Source organism: Carex rostrata, chromosome 20 (assembly GCF_964058835.1).
Source record: "Carex rostrata chromosome 20, lpCarRost1.2, whole genome shotgun sequence".
Lineage (NCBI taxonomy): Eukaryota > Viridiplantae > Streptophyta > Magnoliopsida > Poales > Cyperaceae > Carex > Carex rostrata.
In genome coordinates, this window is record NC_135937.1 from 4,590,535 (window position 1) to 4,610,490 (window position 19,956).

At 35.3% G+C, this 19,956-nt stretch overlaps 3 protein-coding genes and 2 long non-coding RNA genes across 5 annotated transcripts; 3 read left to right on the plus strand and 2 right to left on the minus strand.

Annotated features, from left to right (window-relative positions):
- Positions 1 to 6,845: 6,845 nt before the first annotated feature.
- LOC144572516 (uncharacterized) lies at positions 6,846 to 10,018 on the plus strand. The gene is made up of 5 exons (XM_078322111.1): positions 6,846 to 6,941; positions 7,052 to 8,057; positions 8,233 to 8,451; positions 8,750 to 8,865; positions 9,246 to 10,018. The coding sequence occupies exons 2-5, from the start codon at positions 7,403 to 7,405 to the stop codon at positions 9,906 to 9,908; spliced, it is 1,653 nt and encodes a 550-aa protein (XP_078178237.1). The 5' UTR covers positions 6,846 to 6,941; positions 7,052 to 7,402; the 3' UTR covers positions 9,909 to 10,018.
- LOC144572517 (uncharacterized) lies at positions 9,916 to 10,183 on the minus strand. Its single transcript, XR_013517747.1, has 2 exons — positions 10,089 to 10,183; positions 9,916 to 10,045 (listed from the first exon to the last, which is right to left on the minus strand). It is a non-coding gene; the product is annotated as an uncharacterized LOC144572517 (long non-coding RNA).
- Positions 10,184 to 10,597: 414 nt separating this feature from the next.
- LOC144572860 (Pentatricopeptide repeat (PPR) superfamily protein) lies at positions 10,598 to 12,989 on the minus strand. Its single transcript, XM_078322537.1, has one exon. The coding sequence runs from the start codon at positions 12,945 to 12,947 to the stop codon at positions 10,809 to 10,811; it is 2,139 nt and encodes a 712-aa protein (XP_078178663.1). The 5' UTR covers positions 12,948 to 12,989; the 3' UTR covers positions 10,598 to 10,808.
- A 2,619-nt stretch (positions 12,990 to 15,608) lies between these two features.
- Positions 15,609 to 17,145, plus strand: PS2 (Presenilin-2). The gene has a single exon (XM_078322381.1). It carries the CDS (start codon positions 15,718 to 15,720, stop codon positions 16,951 to 16,953), a length of 1,236 nt encoding a protein of 411 aa, XP_078178507.1. The 5' UTR covers positions 15,609 to 15,717; the 3' UTR covers positions 16,954 to 17,145.
- A 1,741-nt stretch (positions 17,146 to 18,886) lies between these two features.
- On the plus strand, positions 18,887 to 19,752 carry LOC144572083 (uncharacterized). The gene is made up of 2 exons (XR_013517673.1): positions 18,887 to 18,993; positions 19,504 to 19,752. It is a non-coding gene; the product is annotated as an uncharacterized LOC144572083 (long non-coding RNA).
- Positions 19,753 to 19,956: the final 204 nt, after the last annotated feature.

Genomic DNA, 19,956 nt, shown 5'->3' on the forward strand with positions numbered 1-19,956 from the left:
TTTTTTTTTGAAAAGCATGGTAGAAGCTACCTGCTGAAATAAACAGAAAAAAAAATTTACAACATCCAAAGTTCATCATGCATTCCATCCTAAACCCTAAACCCTAAATCTTATCCTATGGACTATAGCATTTGGGCCAGGCACGTAGACCATGCTAAGTGCAGCCTAGACATTTTGTGTGCGTTTGGGCCGGGCGCCGCGCCGCGTAGACCATACTAAGTGCAGCCTCGACTTTTTGTGTGCGTTTGTGAGAGCGCGCGGGTTTTTATTTCTCAAGCAGCAATGGAAACTGTTCAGATCAAATGAGATGGTTTTGTTTCTCAAAAAGGAGCAATGGAGACTGTTCGGATCAAAAGAGATGGTTTTGACCGTGATTGGATTGGAGCTGGTGTAGATTATGCCGAAATTTTTATTTATAGCATAAAAAAAAATTTATCCATGTTTGATTAGAATTCGACAAATATCTAGGCCGCAGGGCATTTGGTGACCCCCAAAACTGGGGTCCGCCAAATATCCCTGCGGCCCCAGCCTGAGGTACGTCAAACGATTTGGCGGCTCTAATTTTTTTTTTCTTTTACAGACAGAAAATTTATTAACTAGAATACAAAAAAAATAGTTTATGTGCATAACATAGAGAGAGAGATTTATTGAAAAATGCACGAGAGATTGTTGGGTCATTTTTGTTTTCTAGCTAATAATTTTGTTGTAAAATAAAAAAGTTAGCGCTGCCAAACTGTTTGGCGGACCTCAGGTTAGGGGTCGCAGGGGTATTTGGCGATCCCTAGTCTTTAGGGTTGTCAAATGCTCCTGCGGCCTCAGTATTTGTCGAATTCTAATTAAACGGGAGTTTTTTGGTTTATTTATTTTTTAATATGGTATAAATCAAAATTTCGAATTTATTATGGGATCTGTCAATTGTGATGTTTCAATAATAGAAAGGAAAAACGTTTTTCAAGGGTTGAGATTTCTATGGAAATAAATCTGCTGTGATTTTTTGGGATCGCAGGGATCTTGCAATTCCACATCCGTCCTGAGATTCGTGCAAAGAAAATAATTGCTTTTAAAATTGATAGATTTCACAAAATAGATGATGAGATTTGAAATTGCAGGGTCCTGCGAACCCAAAGAATCACAGCAGATTTATTTCCAGATTTCTACAGTATTCTACATAAAAAAAGAGATTAATACAGCCATTAAATCATGGGGAATTTCACGTATACCCCTCAAAAACTTCAATATTATGTATTTCCCCCTCTAAACTCCAAAAACTCACATATTTACCCATTTTATTGTATTTTATATTAAAACACATTCTAAATTTATAAAATACCTATTTTACCCTTTTATTAAAAAACATAAAACGCCCATCTGACTCCAATTTGAATCTGAAGGTTCCTCTACGTCTGAATTGCTTTAAGATCGGTGTGCGCTAGATCAACACAAATCTTGAAGCGAACACACACAAATATTGAAGCAATGTGCACAGATTTTAATGTGATGCATGCGGATCAAAATTGCTTTGAGATCCGTGCGGACTAGATTAGCACAAATCTTGAAGCGAACATGCAATAATCTTATTGCGATGCGTGCAGATCGGACAGTATAGGAACCCTTCAGATTCAAATAAATTTGAGTTCAATGGAGCATTTCATACTTTTAATGAAGGGTAAAATAGGTATTTTATAAATTTAGAGTTAGTTCTAATATAAAATACAATAAAATGGATAAATATGTGAGTTTTTGAAGTTTAGAGGAAAAATACGTAATTTTAAAATTTAGAGGGGGACATACGTAATATTGTAGTTTTTGAGGGGTATACATGAAATTCCCCCTTAAATCATTGAGTCGGGACCTTGAATTTCATTGGACCATAGTAGTTTCAACTTTCAAGTACAGAACGACATAATTCATCGGTCTCCTCATTATAAAAAAAAAATCGATAATTTTTTTTTTCTGAAAATAAAAATTTTCTTCATGTGGATGTATGAGCCCATCATAATGGTGTGAGTGATTGTAAGGATGCTTTTGAATTTTCTCCGGACAAGTGTGATGCTCTTGATCTGGACTGAGGTAATGCGGGTTGCTCAATCCAAATTTGGAGAATTTTTAATCCATAGAAATTATTAAAAACTAACAGAGAAGAAGAGAAAGAACACATTAATTGTTAGATTCATAGAAAGACCAAAAACATTATCTACGATCTAAAAATTTAGATCAGATACAATGCTTCCAATCTAAAAAAACGGTTTGGTTTTCTCCAATTTAGAGAAGTTAGACATTATTTAATGAAAATTCTGTGTGGACCCCATTCCTTAGATACATTTACTAATTTTATATTTCCATATGTAATGCCCCACCTCTTTAATAGCCTATATATTTTTTCTTTCTTTCTACCTCTTTCTTCATTCAATGTCAACATTGGTCTCCACATATCTCTACTCTCCCTTGCATGTTGGATCTCAGAAAAATAGAGAAGAAAAATAAGAAGTTTTGAATCTGACACATTGTGTCCGATTCAAATTTTGGATTGAAAACAATGTTTCCGATTTTTTTATGAATCTAACAATTGAATCACCTTTTCTTTTTGAATCTATCAATTTTTAATAATTTCTATGAATAAATTTTTTTCCCAAATTTGAATAGTGAGATTTGGGAAGGGAAATTTTTAATCCATAGAAATTATAAAATTCAGACATACAAAAATAGAAAGAGTGTATTGTTTCTATTAAATATAGTTAAATCGGATTTATTGAGTTTGATTCATTGATTTTTTTTTTTGAGCTACGCAGAGGGGAAAAAATTTATGGATCGGGAACAGTGATTCCGATCCATAAAGGGTTTGATTTTATGCTTCACAAAACCCTCTATAACCATTGATTTTCTATGGATACAAAGAGTTTTGTGCCATAGAAAATCAATCCCTTTATGGATCGGAATCACTATTCACGATCCATTCACTAACTGGTTGATTTTATGCGGCACCAAATCCTCTGCATGTAGATACGAAGGGTTTTGTGTCACAGAAAATCAATCCCTTTATCGATTGGACTTTATTGAGTCTGATCCATAATTTTTGTTTTTTTTGCAAATTCTCTGTGCAGTTTAAAAAAAAAAAATCAATGAATTGGACTCATTGAGTCTGATCTTACTATATTTGATAGAAATGAGGCACTCTTTCTATTTCTGTATATTCAAATTATATAATTTCTATGGATAATTTTTTTTCCGGTAACACCTTGTTTGGATGGAGAGTAGAGGAAGGGAGGGAATGGAAAGAAAATAATTTTTTTTATCGAATTGTATTTGGTTGACAAAATTATGTTGGAGGTGAAGGATACATTAGGTGAAATGTTTAATCTTGTATTATTGTAATTAATAGAATTGGTTTCCTTCCCAATTTGAAGTGTAACAGATAAAAATAAATTTTTTTACAAATAACTTTACAAAAAATAACACAAATGTCAAACCCTATATTATACCTATATAATTCTCATACAAGTTTTTTGTCACAATCCTACAACAGCCACCAAATTTTTCATTAACCTTCTAAATTGTAATCAACCAAAAAAAAAAAATAAGATGAAAAAAAAAATTAACTTTATTTTCCCTCATTAATCATCTAAACACGAAAAAGTTAAATATGTTAATCTTCCTTTTTATTATACTCCATTCCTTTCTATTTTTTCCCCCCCCTTCCTTATTCTCCGTCCAAACAGGGTGTAAGAGTGAATTTCGAAAATTTTCATAGTAGGGGTGAATTTCAATCAATAATAAGAGATTTGAAAGTAAAAAAATAAAAATAAATAAATAAGAGATTTGGATAGGGGGTGTAGTTGATTGGTACAGCACTACAGCTCTTGTCAGATACTATTTGGCATACCTGAACGCTTTGCTCCCTTCTCTCCTTTAAACGCGTCGGATTAATCGGTTTTAATTCGTAATTTTAATCCGATCTGTAATAATTAAATTATGATGTTTTCAATCTATAATTAATTATCGTAACTTATAATTTATTAAATACGGATCTCATTTAGAGGTGAAAACGGTATGGATAATATCTTATATGTATTTTATCCGTATTCAAAAACTTAGATGTGGATATTCGATATCTGAATATCCGTGTGGATGGAGATATTGATATGGTTTTACGTTTCAATTGTCTATATCCGAATAATATATATATATATATATATATATATATATATATATATCATATATTTTAATATATATTATGAAAAATTTATGTTTTTCATCTTTATAATTAGATAAATATTACAAATTTTAATATTTTTGATATTATTTTAAAAAATATTCTATCTGATCAGGATCCGTATCTGTATTCGTCTAATATTGGCTATGTATCCGTATCCGGAAATATATATATATAGAGTAAGGCTACAGTGAGTTGCGAAGTAAAACACGTTTTTACTTCACACAATATCTTTATTTTCAAAGTTCAAATAGCCGATCCAAACCGTTAGATGTTTAATCTATATTAAAATATGCTTGGAAACTAAATTTTACATTTTTTGAATTTTTTTTACTATTTATTAAGCCACTTTGAAAATCTGAAAATCCGGGTGAACAGCAAAAATTTATGGACCACTGGATCGGCGATTTTCAAAAGTGGCTTAATAAATGGTAAAAAAATTCCAAAAAATGTAAAATTTGGTCTCCAAGCACATTTTAATATGGAGATCATGTTGAGCGGTTCGGATCGACATTTTAAACTTTAAAATCACAAAATATGAGCGTGAAGTAAAATAGTCGCTTTACTTCACAACTCACCGTAACCCAACTCTCTCTCTCTATATATATATGAATATGTTTTACCACTATCCATTATGCATCCGCTCCATTTTCACCCCCGAAATTCTCATTAGATAAAATAAAAATATATAATCCGACAAATAAGAATATATCTTTATAAGCATCATTCGTGTAATAACATTATATACATACTTCACTAACAAATAAAAACGCCATTCATTAGACAACACTATTAATATAATAATAAATAAGCAAATTATTATAAAGAAAATAAAATATAAAGAATCTCAACAATGATTAAGTATAAATTATTTTTAAAATTTCATTGATTCAAACATGATTTAGAGTTTTTAAAAATAAATTACAAAAATATACAAATTCCATTGTATTAAACAATCAAGTTGGGTTTAACCGATATATTGTTTAAATTTCATAACTAATTTTTTTTTTTGAGTTAATAAAATAAAATTAAAATTTATTATGTTTCAAATCGGATTGTAATGTGGTCCATTAGTCCATCCTATATATTGTCCCTGAAAAGGATAGTAGTTAAGAGGGGCCGTTTTTTATAATACTTTTCACAATAAATGCGCGACTGAATTGATTGAATTAACATCGACATCACATATACCCATCTGATAAAGACATTCTTCAATATATTTTTTTTTTCAAAAAACAACCCGAAATTTTTATTTATACCATAAAAAAGAAAACCAAACACCGTCATAATTCTAACAATATCTAGGCCGCCAAACCGTTTGACGGAGCTAACTTTTTTTTTCACAAAAAAAAATATTAACTAGAAAACAAAACAATTTGGCAAATTGACGGCCCAAGTTTAGCAATCTTTCTCTATTACCGCAAAAAAAAATTATTAACTTTTTTTTGTTTTTTAGTTAATAAATTTTATGTAAAAAAAAAAAGTTGGGGACACCAAACCGTTTGGCAGACCTCAGACTGAGGCCACAAGGGCATTTGGCGGACCTCAGTCTTTGAAGCCGCCAAATGTCCTTGCGGTCTGAATATTTGTCGAATTTTCAGAATTCTAGAGTTATTTGGTTTATATTTTTTTATGCTATAAATAAAAATTTCGGAAAAATAACAGCTCGTTTTATCGTGATAAATAAAAGTTTTTTTGCTAATGTCTAGGTCTAGTTTACGCAGCCACCAACAACAGTTGAAAAAGATAAATGAAATACATTATGATCATTTGAATTAACTGATAGGATCGTCTTCGTCGGAAATAAATTCAAGTAAATTCTAATAATATTTAAGCATCCATTGTCCATTGAACAGGATTTTTTTTTTTCAGACGACGTATATAAGATAACAAAAATATAGAGTATAACTCTAATAAACAATTTTTACTTATATAATAGTAAAATTTTTAAAAATAAACCGTTACCAGGCGCAGTGCATACTGAAAGTTTTAATTTATAATATCAGAATGGAAAGTAACTTTTAAGTCTTTTTAAGTCGGACGAAATGGAGAGAATTTCATGTATATCTTAAAAAAAATCTCAAAATTACATATTTTCTCTTTTATTTATTTTTACTTGTGATGCACACACAGACACAGTCATACAATTAAATGTCACTGTGCATACTTCACAAGTAAAAAAATGAATCATTCGTCATTGGTAATCGATCAGTTAGGAGACGAAATAATTTTATACACATTGAATATTTATATATTTACTGTAGATTAAAAGGGATACTTTCATTTGCTTTCACAACCAACTAATTAGAAGACTGAATATGTAAATTTTTTATTTATTTTTAATAAATGATAAATTGGATACTTTATAAATTTAAAATAAGTTTTAATAAGATCAATAAATTAGGTAAATTTTGTGAGATTTTGAAATTTAGAGGGGTAAATATGATATTATTAATTTTATTGGAGAATATAACGCAATTTCAATGTTTTTGAGGGACATACATGAAATTCACCCTGAAAGGAGAAAAGCAAGAGCTGGGATTTGATTTGAAGAGGATTTTGGAGATCCGCAAGGTTATCCCGACAAAATTGGTTCGTCTCTAGTTCTCTATCGAGTGGTAGAGTGTCGTAGAGAGAATATAGAGTAGAGACGAAAGGGAAAAGGAAACTTGTATTTTGTCGACATTGTGCGACACAGTCAGTCTTGGCTTTGCTTCTTCTCCGCCACTAGGTAAAAACCCAATCTACCCCCTTTTTCTCCCTGCTCTTATTCTTAATTTTGTCTAGTTTTCTCCGCTTTTTCTCAAGTCGAGCTTGTTATTTGTGATTTGCTGATTGTAGATTTTTACAGAGGAGCTCGATAAGTAGGTCGCAATATACGGCGCAAGAAAGTTGCCAATTTCTCTTCCGATCATCAATCACATCCAAAACTCTGAAGAATCGGTAAAAGCAAAAAGAAATCTGAAGATCCATCAGTCGCACATCCAAAACGCAACCTGTCGGTTTGGCAAATGGTGCAATAATCGGATCGTGGGCTGCTGATTCTTCAAAACCATGGTAGCAACTCAACAATGAGATATTGCCTGCTATGGTAGAAGGTCCTATTTTTATAATTTGAATACCCAATGGTCGGGACCTCGCTGAATGGTGACTAAATCTGCTTGAAATTTTGAATAATTTCTCAAAGTTTTGATGGATAATAAGGGAGATAGGCAAAGTGTACTATCCTGTCCGAGCATATTCCCAAAGCTAATTCCTAAGCAAATTACTCGAGAGGATTTTCAATTTGAAAAAGAAGCGGTTCCTTGTAATACCCCTACTAGCTCATCAAGGTACCACAATGCTGCTAACGGTATCAAATTAAAGGATTCTGACGAGTACATAAGGGACATGGGATCCATTTTGAGCTTGCAACCATGGATTTTCAAAAAAGAAAACAATTTCGGACTCAGATACGGTAAAAACAAAAGCTCTCTTAGAGCTAGGAGAGGCCAAAGGAATCCCATTAAGCCTCTCTCAATGGAGAATTGTTTGATACCTCAATTGTATGATGAAAATTTTGAGTTTGAGGACTATGTGTTCGGGTCTGTTATGACAACTCCTGTTACCAGACCTTTTGTTGTTACTGATGGGGAGAGAGTAATCAGTAAATCAGGATGTGAGGCTTCTTTGCATATGCCGACTGTGACTGCATTGAGAGAGGTTGATTGCTCGAGAAAGAAGAAAGGTATAGTTGGTATCAGCCCACTGCAGGAGATGAGAAACAGTAAAAGAAAAAGTGTAGATTTCGAAGAACTTGATATTTCTGATAAGATCATGAGATCTAGATTGCAATCGCCTTCACAAGGTTTGTTTGCAACGAATATACCTTGTTAGTTGTATATAATTATATATATAACAGTATATGAAAGAATATTGTATGTCTTTAAATGTAGGAACACAAATGATGATATGTATTTTGCTTGCTTTCTGTAAATTCATCTGTACTTTTAACCTGACTTCTACTCCCTCCTTTACTTTAGGGTCGAGCTATAGCAGTACTACATTTATCTTTTGCATCGGAGTATGCGTTGGTGTTCTATCAGCAATTATATCAAATAGAAATGAATCGGAGAAAATAAATGACAAATTGAGGTACACAGAAAACTTGGTTCAAGATTTGCAAGACGAACTTGAGATGAAGGATGCTCTAACCGTCCAGGAATTGTTGCCTCATGAGAATGCTTCTAGAAGACTCCAAGGTATATTAATCAATGTTATCAAAGAAAATGTCAGTTATTCCTCCAGAAAGTAGATGTTCCCTTATCAGCCTTATCATAAAATTTCTATTAGTTGCTTGAAATCATCTCTCTCTCTGACCAATTTACTACAGGTGATTGGATATGTGGAGTTTGTTACTTTTGAGGGGAATGGTGTTGTCTGTAGATCATTTTTCTTTTATATAGGAAATTATCCTTTTTTAAGTAGACATAAACAGTAGAAGCTAAGTCATAGTGTTTCAATTGCTTTTGATTGTTTTTTTGTCTAATAAATATACAGAAGAAGATAGTCACTCGATGAGCAAAATTGAAGCTGAACTGGAGGCCGAACTTGAAAGATTGGAGCTCAATCTCACTGCTAGTAGAATTGAAGGAAGAACCTCAGCCCTTGACGAGGTATTCATATAACTTTTCCATGATAATTTATTAACATCATGAGGTTGGCTACTCTACTTACATAAGCATATGAGGGTATATGCTTACAAGTTATTTTTTCGTTTTCAAAATCCAAAAAGTCGATCTGAACCGTTAGATGTGATCTCTATATTGAAATGTGCTTGGCGACCAAATTTTACATTTTTCTGATTTTTTTTACTATTTATTAAGTCACTTTGAAAATCGCTGATCCAACGGTAACTTATAAGCATATACCCTCATATGCTTATGGAAGTAGAGTAGCCAACCTCTTAATATCATAATGGAAGAAATGTAGAAATCATAAACAGGAACTTTGGAGATATATACAAAATTGTTTAAAACGTCATAATAAATGCCAGGTTGATCAGGATTTAGTAGGGGAAATAGTTCAAGGAGAACTGAGAGTTGATGCCCTCAGTCGACGAGATGATGACATCATTGAGGCCAGATCTGATGATGCCATCAACTCCAGTTCCTCTCCAGTTGACGCTGATACCTGCAATTATCCGGTCTCTCCACGCCAACTCAGCTTACGCCTCCACGAGGTCATCCAAGAGAGGCTGGAGCAACGTATTAAGGAGCTTGAAAGGGCACTTGCACAGAGTAACGAACAACTCCAGTTACTGGAAAATGAAAGAAGCATTCCATCAGAAAGAACCTTGTCAAATAGCGAAATGAGCTCTTCCTCACATCAGGATAGCCCAACATTAGTATGTCAACCCAGTCCGTTTCGTCTTAACCTGACTGGAGATGCATTGGATGCTTATGGCGAGGCATGTGAGGAGTTCATGCGAATCTCAGGGGAAGATGAAAAGGAGGAGTTTTATGAGGTTGACCGCAGTCTGATTTGGGGCTTGGAAGGGAAAAAAGGCTATGATGACTGCGCTCATCATGATGATGTCAATTGTGATGACGACGATGATGAGGAGAGGTTTATATTAGAGAAGATTCTAGAGCGAACAAAACAGGGTTCACCAGTAATTAGGCATGCGCAGATGATGTTGTTGTCTTTAGATGAATAGTTTCACATAATTTTGGTATTAGCTTAGGCTTTTACAATTTTCACTTCTCAATGTCTTCTGACATATTTATGATTTTTTTTTTTTCATTTTTAACCAAATGGTCCTCCCTATCTGTTTGCATATTGGTCCCTATACAACTATGGTCCTCCCTATCTGTTTGCATATTGGTCCCTATACAACTGATATGTTTTTTTGCATATGGAAACGCAAACAATAGAAATTTGACTGAAAAAAATTAGATTTTATCTGTTGATTTTGTACACATGAAAAGATTTCTGGCAAGTATGATATTTATTTGGTTCTTGTTTTGTTCCAAACATCAACGAGTCCATTCCATTGCAACAGTGGGACTGGCTTTTGCTTCCAAGTGAAGTTCCATCAATGATTCATTTCTCCAACTGACCTCTTATTGTCGATGCGAGTCGGGACAAATCAATACTGACTGGATAATACAATAATGTTATCATTTTCTTATATAAAGAGCTGATTATTTAAGTTAAATGGCACATTACTTCTTGAATACTATTTATTATGTTAGTTGAGTGGGATCACTATAACTATTTTTCTGCTATTTCTTATTTTGCCTTCGCAACAGAGATGCTACTATGACAGTAATCAGTGCCTCCCTGCTAGCAAAATACTTTGATAGCATGAAAACGTCTCATTTCAGCACAGAAGAACGGAAACAAAACCGATCCAGTGTTCTATTATTGTCATTTTGGGACCTACAAACCCATCACTCGGCAACATGACAACTGTCAACTGACTAGTCAATTTACAATTCAGAAAATAAGTATACAAAGTTTCATGCATGTGTATGTGCAAGATAACTGCACATCATCTATCAAACAATGAAATTATCAAATAATGAACATTTCAGCAAAAAAAAAAGGCCACGATCTATGATTCCAAAAAAAAATCAACAGGTTCTTGAACAAAATTGTGTACAACAATGCTCCAGGTACGGTAATTCGGTACCAAGCCCCTTTGTACCATTCGAATTAGAAGAATATTGGCAACATCAAGCATTTTCTCCTTGCAGTGCCAACTTATCAAAATATTGTATGTGACCACATCCGGGACAATACATGCATTATTCAGCCCCTCTAGTACATTCAAACCTGCACGGACCAAACCCATTTTGCACAAACCATTAATTAAAATATTGTAGGTGACTATATCGGGTGTAAAACCTCGGATAATCATTTCTCTTAGCATCTCACGAGCCTCATGCACTCTTCTACTTTTGCACAAGCCATCTATTACTAGATTATATGAGATGTTATTAGGCCTTATACCTTTTCGTGCCATCTCTTCTAACAGACCCAGACCCTTGTCTACCTCTCCTTCTCGGCAAAATGCCTTTATTAAGGTGTTATAGGTTATATTATCCAATAAGCAACCCTGAAGTACCATCTCATTTGTGAGTTTTAAAGCCTCTCTCCATTCTCCATTGCACAAAAAGGATTTAATTAGTATATTATAGGTGACATCATTGGCTGCTATACCTTCTGCCAACATTTTTTGGTACATATCAAGTGCTTCTTCTATTTGGTTTTCATTGCATAAATGATAGATTAGTGTATTAAAAGTGTATATGTCAGGCTTGTACCCCCTTGTACTCATCTCCTCTGCAAGTTTCTTGGCCTCATTTAATTGGTCATCCTTACAAAGTGAATATATCAGGCAATTGTAGCCTATGCTATTCAAGCTTAAACCTTTTAAGGACATCTCCCCTAAAAGTCTATCTGCATAGTCCCAAAATCCAGCTTTAGATAAGCTGCGTATCAGAATTGTATATGTATTGACATTAGGAGATGTTCCTCTAGCCTGCATTTCACCAAACATATCCAATGCAGCACCATACCTACCAATCTTACACAACCCGTCTATGAGCATACTGTAAGTATACACATCAGGCTTGCACCCATGTAACATAAGCATCTCAAAGAGCATCTCTCCTTCACTAAACCTCCCCAACTTCACATATCCACAAATTACCATGTTAACTAAAACCGTGTTTAGTTCAGGCACCCGAATTAACAAAGCTTTAGCTTTATCCACCTGACCTGTTCTACACATGCCATGTAGCAAGAAACCATAAGTGTGCGCATCAGGTGTGCAACCTCTAAGGAGCATTCTATTAAGCAAGTTGGCTGCATCTCGCATACGACCAATTTTACAAAGGCAACGAATTATGCCGTTAAATGTTTGGACATCGAGAGAACAACCCATGAGGATCATCTCATCTAGCAGTCTCAATGCTTCATCCACACTACACTGGCCACATAAAGCATGGATCAATGTTTGGTATACGATAGAATCTGGTACACACCTGTATCGGGCCATAGAGCGTAGTATGGCACATGCCGAATCCACCTCACCCGTTCTACAAAATGCCTTCACGGCAACTGAGAAAGAAAAGGTGGTCGGTGAAATACCTCTATGAAGCATTTTGTTAAAAAGATTCAATGCATCTCTGTACAAACCTGATGTGACTAAGAGATCCAATGCTATATGGTAAGACCGAAAGGTGGGTTCACACCCAGACAAATCAAACATTTCATCGAGCACCTTAGCTGCACTGTTTGGCATCCCAGATTTTCCAAAACACCTCATCAAAGAAATAAACAATGGCTCTTTTAAAACAATACCTTCTTCCTTGGATCTCAAGAGAAGGTCGGATACGGTACTAAACTCTCCTGCATTGGCTAGCTTTTGAATAATAGTGAAATAGACCGAGTAGGAATGGGAATAGCCTCTTTGTGTGGAGGCCCAGTTGAAGAGACGGAGAGATGTGGGAATATCGAGAGGGAGTTCAAGGAGCTTGCGTAGTCTATAAGGCGTGATGCGATTGAAGGAGAGGCGGAGCTGGTGCAGATCGAACGGCGCGAGAAATTTGTCCCAATCGTTCTCTGGAGATGTACTGGGATGCTCCGAATCTCCGCCTGAGGGGGTGGTGGAGAAGGAGAAGCGGAGCAGATTCAAATTTGTGAGTTGTTTAGTGACGATCGCAGAAGCATGAAATCTCTTGAGCATATCTCGCAGGGCAGAGCATAGGCTGGGGTTGAGACAGGCCGAGTTCTTTGCTCTAGTTTTGAACGAAGCGTAGATCATCCGACTGGTGACGGACTAATTCGCTCCTCTAAAGTAACTTAAATTTTAAGTTTGGATCAACACCGTTCCGATCTGAATCCGTACGATATTAAAGAGTCACCGTCAATTCTAACTTTGGCCGGATTGGTCCAGATTCTGATCGGACGGTTTATATACAAACTCAAATTTTGAGTTATTTTAGAGGTTCCTTTCCCGGTCATTGGAGCTTCATAGAAGTTTAATTTGTCGAACCAAACGTCGCAAAATTGACTCAGAGTGGGGTCGTTCCAACTTTAGTTCGACATCCAAATAGCTAGCCGTTAATTAACTCTCCTGCAGTTTTCTTAAGTTGGAAATTCAGAATAAACTAGAAAATTAAGTCTTTTTGAGCTGAATTGTTTCGTCAAATTATGTGTTATTTGATCAGAAATAGGTTCCAAGTCACTACATTGCAACCGAGAAGTGTAGGTGTCATCAGTGGCGTAGCCAGGATTTGAGTCAGGAATGGGCAGAAATTGGGTTCGGATTCGAATCGCCTCGATAATTCTCTTCCCACCTCCGCCCGCCTACCAAATTGCATCTCTGCCTATCGAATCGGTTGTAATTTTTAATAAATTACTAATTGATACCAAAACTACTAAAATAATTACTTGTAATTTCTAAAACAATTGGTATTAATTGAGAGGAGGGGAATCGCTACTCTGAATTGAACCAAGATTTAAAAATACTTTTCTTTCCTAATAAAATTAAACGATTCACAAATCATCTCTAAAGTCTGAACTGATAATCGTTACTCCGAATTGAATCCAGAGGTAGGCAGAATCAAATCCAGGAGTAGGCAAGACCCATTGAAGAATCTAGTCAAAAGAAGAAAAAAAAATCCAGGGGTAGGCAGCTGCCTACCCCTGAGACAATGTGGCTCCGCCACTGGGTGTCATGATATTCATGGCAGTACTTTGGTCCCTATGAAGACAACGGAATGAGGCGATATTTCGTGGTGTGAAACAACTAACTTGGTTAGAGCATCTACATCCCTAAAACTCAAAATGATTTCTAAATAACTATTAATTATTTTTTAGAAATTATGGTCTTTAAAGTTTCAAACTCTCACATTCCTGAAACTCATTTTAGAGTTTTTATTAAGCCACGTCAGTAACAAATTAAAAAGGAGAAACAATTTGAGCCAATCATTTGGCCAACATAGAGTTTATAAACAGTTTCTTAATAAGAAACTTTCCTGCATAGTTTCTAAATAAAAAACTCTCCCACATCTCTGAAACTGAATTAGAAACTGCCACATCAGATTAGAAACTCTAATAGTTTCAGGGATGTCGAGCAATGGATGATGCAGTTATTTAAACCCGATACTATGAAAAAGATGGAAACAACTGGTACTAGAATAGAGGAGCGTATTAGATAAGAGAAGGACTATCAATCAATTAGTCACAAGGATAACCGGAGTTCTAATGTAGTGAAAATTATTAAGATTTATTGTTGCAATTAAATTTAACTATTAAATTAAAAAGAAAAAAAATTTCTACCCACTAAAAAGTAGGAATGTAATCTTGACCCGATTTGACATAATCTGTATATTTATGAATTGTATTTACTTTTCTTTCTTTCTTTTTTGACAGAAACGAAAACGACCGATTTCATTGAAAAATTTAAAAGAGTTAAAAAATATATAATACTAACCGGCTAATATCATATATAAAAGTAAAAGGCAAAAACAAACACAGAACAGTCCATACAACATGCTGAGTTCATATGCTCTGAGTCAACTCAAATTTTGAGTTAAGATCTTGGCCGTCCGATTCATTATAGGTGTTTTGACCGAATTAGTTAGAATTCTAATTGTATGGTATGAAAATTAACTACGTTAATGCAGAGGACGTAGATTTGGGCTATAGTTTTGGTTATCAATCTGATCTTTTTAATTTCTTATTCTTATTAATAAAAAATCAGCTCTTTATTGTTGCTGAGAAGAGTCAGGGGTGTTTATCAGTTCGGTTCGGTCCAAACCAAATTAAAATAGATAAACTACTTTTTATTAGATTTTTAAAAATCAAATCAAACTGAATGAATTGAAATAGAACATTAATCATAAAAATAAATATTTTTTATCAGTTCGATTTAACCGGTTTTAAATCGAACAAAGAAATATACTATATATAGTAATTTTTTTATATATTTGATTCGGAAGGATGATGTGTTTAAAAATTTAAGTCGGTTCAATCTAACTAGTTTAAATTTTTGTAAACCGAACCGAATTTACTTAATTGAAAAACCAAACCATTTAAGCCAAGCTCCTCCGGTTTGGTTTAAAACCGATAAACCGGACCCAATGCACAGTCGAATTCGGATCCAGTAGGTACCGCACAAGGGAATTTTTTAGAATGATTCCCTAATTGGTGGATCCGGACTGTTCTTTTAACTTGGCACAAATCTCAAAGCTCAAAAATACTGTCTTCTATTGCGACCCGAATCTCAAACCGGCTGAGATTTAATCTCAAACCGTAAACCGTAAAGTGAGGCTGATCCTCTACAATACTACAGAGGATACGGATTCCACACAGCCCTGGCTCCCTGGAGAAGACCCCGCCGCTCCTCCCAAGTCCCAAATAAGCAAAAAGAAAGAAAGGAGCGAAGCGATAACAATCGTCCCAATTACTCACTTCTACACCGCGGGCTCTCTCACTCGTCTCCACGCACAATGGACGACCGGAGCACCGACTCGGATCTGGGCACCGATGGTGAGCGCAGCATTCTCGATACCCTCGGCGAGGACATCATACGAATTGTCACTCCCGTCTCTCTCTGTATGCTCCTGGTTGTGCTCCTAGTCTCCTCTCTCTCCTCCACCAACGACCTCTCCAGTTCGATCTCCTCTCTTTTCCTCTCCAGTCACCCCTCCAGCCTATCCAGCCCAAATCTCCTCGGCTCCGATTCCACATGGGAAGAGATCAAATCCGCTCTTATCACTGCTCTCTCTTTTGTGGTCGTGGTCACTCTCCTCACCTTCCTCCTGGTGCTTCTCGTCTATTTCAGGTGCACCAATTTCTTGAGAATTTACATGGGTATCTCTTCTCTCTTTGTTTTATCCTTTCTAGGTGGTTTCATCTCCCTTCTTTTGATCTCATATTTCAAAATTCCAATTGATCTCTTCACCTTTGCAATTCTCCTTTTCAACCTCTCTGTTTTGGGTGTATTCGCAGTATACATGTCAAAATTCCCAATTTCCTTGAATCAGGGATATTTGGTCACAATTGGGGTTTTAACCGCTTATTGGTTTACAATGCTTCCTGAATGGACCACTTGGGCTTTGTTAATTGCCATGTCATTGTATGATTTAGCGGCTGTGTTATTACCAATTGGCCCATTGAGGTTACTAGTCGAGCTTGCCATGTCTAGAAATGAAGAGATTCCTGCATTAGTTTACGAAGCCCGACCAGTTGACCCGCAACCTGGTGACAGAATACGAGTATGGAGAGAAAGAACAGATATTAGGATTGATGAAACAGAAAACTCAACCAATTTGGCTAATGTGCAACCAGTACGAGAGACAAGGTTAGTGGTTTCAGAAGAAATAACAGCTCCTTTGATAGAGGCATTTCCTCAAACAAGTGATAGGCGATTGAGCTCTGAAGAAGAGGAGGGAGAAGGGATAGGGCTTAGTTTGTCAGGTGCGATTAAGCTCGGATTGGGGGATTTTATTTTTTATAGTGTGTTGGTAGGTCGAGCAGCCATGTATGATTACATGACGGTTTATGCATGTTATCTTGCAATTATTGCCGGTCTAGGCGTAACTCTTATGTTATTGGCAGTCTATCGACAGGCTTTGCCGGCTCTACCCGTGTCTATAATGCTTGGTGTTGTGTTCTATTTATTGACCAGGGTTTTGTTAGAGGTGTTTGTAGTTCAATGTTCTACTAATTTATTGATGTTTTAAGATTGTTTTGGATGACTGGAGTTAGTATTTGTGCAATAAATTTTCTTGAGCTTAGTTTTCTTAAAATGATGGTCAGATTGAGGATCAATGCAAATAAGAACTCGTCTCTTGCAAAGCTGAGAATCTTGCATGCTGAACTTGGTGAAAATCTATGATCAGTTTCTTTTAGAATATTATTTGGAAAAATGGCTATGGTGATTATTTGTATTAGGGGAAATTAGATTCATGCCACCTCAAAATGGGAAAATTAGAAAATGCCACTCCAAAGTTTTTCTTTTGCTAAATGCCACTCCAAATCTCATATATTAAGAAAAATGCCACCGTAGACAAATTATTATACATTTGTATTAAAAAATAAACATAATATGTTGTATTTTGAGTAGTATTTTCGTATATTCCAAAAATACCCTCTCTCGTCTCTCCAAAATGGATTCTGACAATCGCAGCACACCCGCGCACCAACCCACCTCTCCACCAAAGCCTGTACATATCTCCACCGACTCCGACAAGGAGCAGACCTTACCTCCTCTTACTCCGATAATGAGCAAAACTGAGGAGGATGCTATCTTGAGCCGGTTGGTGATGAAGTTTGGGGCACGAAATTGGAGCACGATAGTAAGAGGCATCCCTGGCCGATCGGGGAAGTCGTGCCGCCTCAGATGGTGTAACCAGCTTGACCCCTATGTCAAGCGAAAACCTTTCCCTGGTATGCTAGCTGCATTCCTTTCTCTCATTCTCAGGTTTTGCTTCAATTTACGTTGGTTTATTATTGCTAGAAAGGTAGGTTCTGATAAAGGAGATGACAAGGAGATTTGGATGAAAAGAGGGTGAATTACAGTAGATACCGTAAACTGAATTCTGAGGAGAAAAGAAAATTTGGATGAAGGTTATTTCCGTAAATTCAATTATTATGTAAATTTTTAAATTAAAATTATACATTAATATTGTATTGGTGGTATTTTTCTTAATATATGAGATTTGGGGGTGACATTTAGCAAAAGGAAAACTTTGGGGGTGGTATTTTTCTAAATTCAGAGATTTGAAGTGGCATGAATCTAATTTCCCCTTTGTATTATGGATTTTGATCACCATGAGAAAAATGGTAAAGCAGAAGTAATAGAATTGTTGTTTCTTATTCTTTTCTCAATAATCTATTCCTTGTACATAGCTACTTTATATACATGAGCTACAATCAAATAAAAGGAAGAAAATAAACGTATAAGGTATGACAATAAAATCTAATTTTGTGAAGTAATGGAAAGGATCCACACTTGATTTGCTGAGATTAGATTCTGTGAAGATCAAAATCTATAATAATTTGTTTTACAGAGTTCCTTTTGTTCTATTATGTTAACCTGAGCATGACGGCCGACATTTTTATTAATATTCAACATAAAATAAAATTAATAATTATGCCTATGTTTTCTTAGTTTTTTTAAAAGGATTTTTTTCCCCCCGTCTCCCATTCCCCATCTACCCCCCATCTCACTAACTAAATTTTAACTAGTTAACTGTCTTTTTTTATCGGAAAGAAAAGCCTCTCCTCTAATCCGAGCTCTCCTCTCTGTCATCGGCAAAAAAAAAATATTACTCATTTTTCTTCCTGTACCTCCTCCAACGATTCCTGCCACAACTCAGATTCTGACAAGTTGACAAGACTCGTTCTTGAGAAAGGAACCACGTATTTAATTTCATCCTTCTTTCACGGTTTGAAAATATCACTTTTTATTTTATTCACTGACAAAGAGGTGTACATCCATGTTACCATGTAGTTCATATTTAGCTCGTTATTAAGAGGAACTTGCGATTTTTTTCTAGGATTTAGAAGGAAGGCACAAAAACTTCCATGTATTAAATATCTTCTGTTTTGAAGGCTTATTTTACTTGACTGTTTATCCATTTTGTCCTCAATGTGATGAAGATTATCCACCATTTTTTTTATCCAAAGTTAGCTGTGCTTGCTAAAACCTTTCTTCCTAAATTGGAGACAGTTTATTATGTTCATAATTTCAAAGGCCGCAAAGGAGGTACACATTTCGGGTCTGTTCGGCTGCTGTAACAAAATTACTGTTTACGTGAGAAATTTTTTTTAATCGGCCTGAATTTTTTTTCCCCATGTGAACAGTAAAAATTAGTTCAAAAGTTTCCAAATCCTATTCCCATTCCCTTTCTCATACCGCCGAACAGAGCCTTCAAGTACTAATTTTTCTCTTTTGGAGTGCATTCATTTTATTGTTGGGTGTTAGTAGCCATATAAGTAGGAAATGTTTAAACCTTGTAAATCATCTTTGGATATTAATTCCTAGTGCAAAGGCTATGGTCCAGTAAGAGCAGTATTGAGATGTACCAACACAATAACTGTGAGCACGGAGCCTTTACCAGTCAGGATAATTTGAATTGGTTGAGCAATATGTGGAGATAACCATGAAAATGTGTAACAGCCAGATTCCAAAAATAAGTAGATTTTGACAAAACCTGATAGTAAATTGTTGTTCACAATAGTTACAGTGCATGTACTTGTCATGGTCTTGAACCATGCTTTCTTTGTAGGTCATACCCTGGACCTTGGAAGGTTTTGAGAAAATTAGGGGGGGTACACGTAACGTAGCTTTGCACGAACAGGAGGAGATGGCACCATTGAAAGAAGTTGCTCTTGACATTCTTCCATCTGCTTAGTCTGGGGCAAAAAGTTTGTAAAAATATTTTCTTTTAATCATTCCATTAATCTAGAAAAGAAATTATTGTGGAGTTGTAATTAAATTGCCTGAAATAAAATGGTTAAGTATGCTTGACTTTTTACTTACGTGGTGCCCAAATCGGTGGATGCTTTTCGTTATTATTATTATTATTATAATTATATTTTCAATGACGTTAGTTGAGTTCAAACTGGAACCACATTAACGAAATGTGGAAGTTAATAGATATTTCTTTTACCGTGTAGTTATACACTGCTACCAAAAAAATTTAATATTGAATAACCTAATTTTTTAGACCTGACCTTCT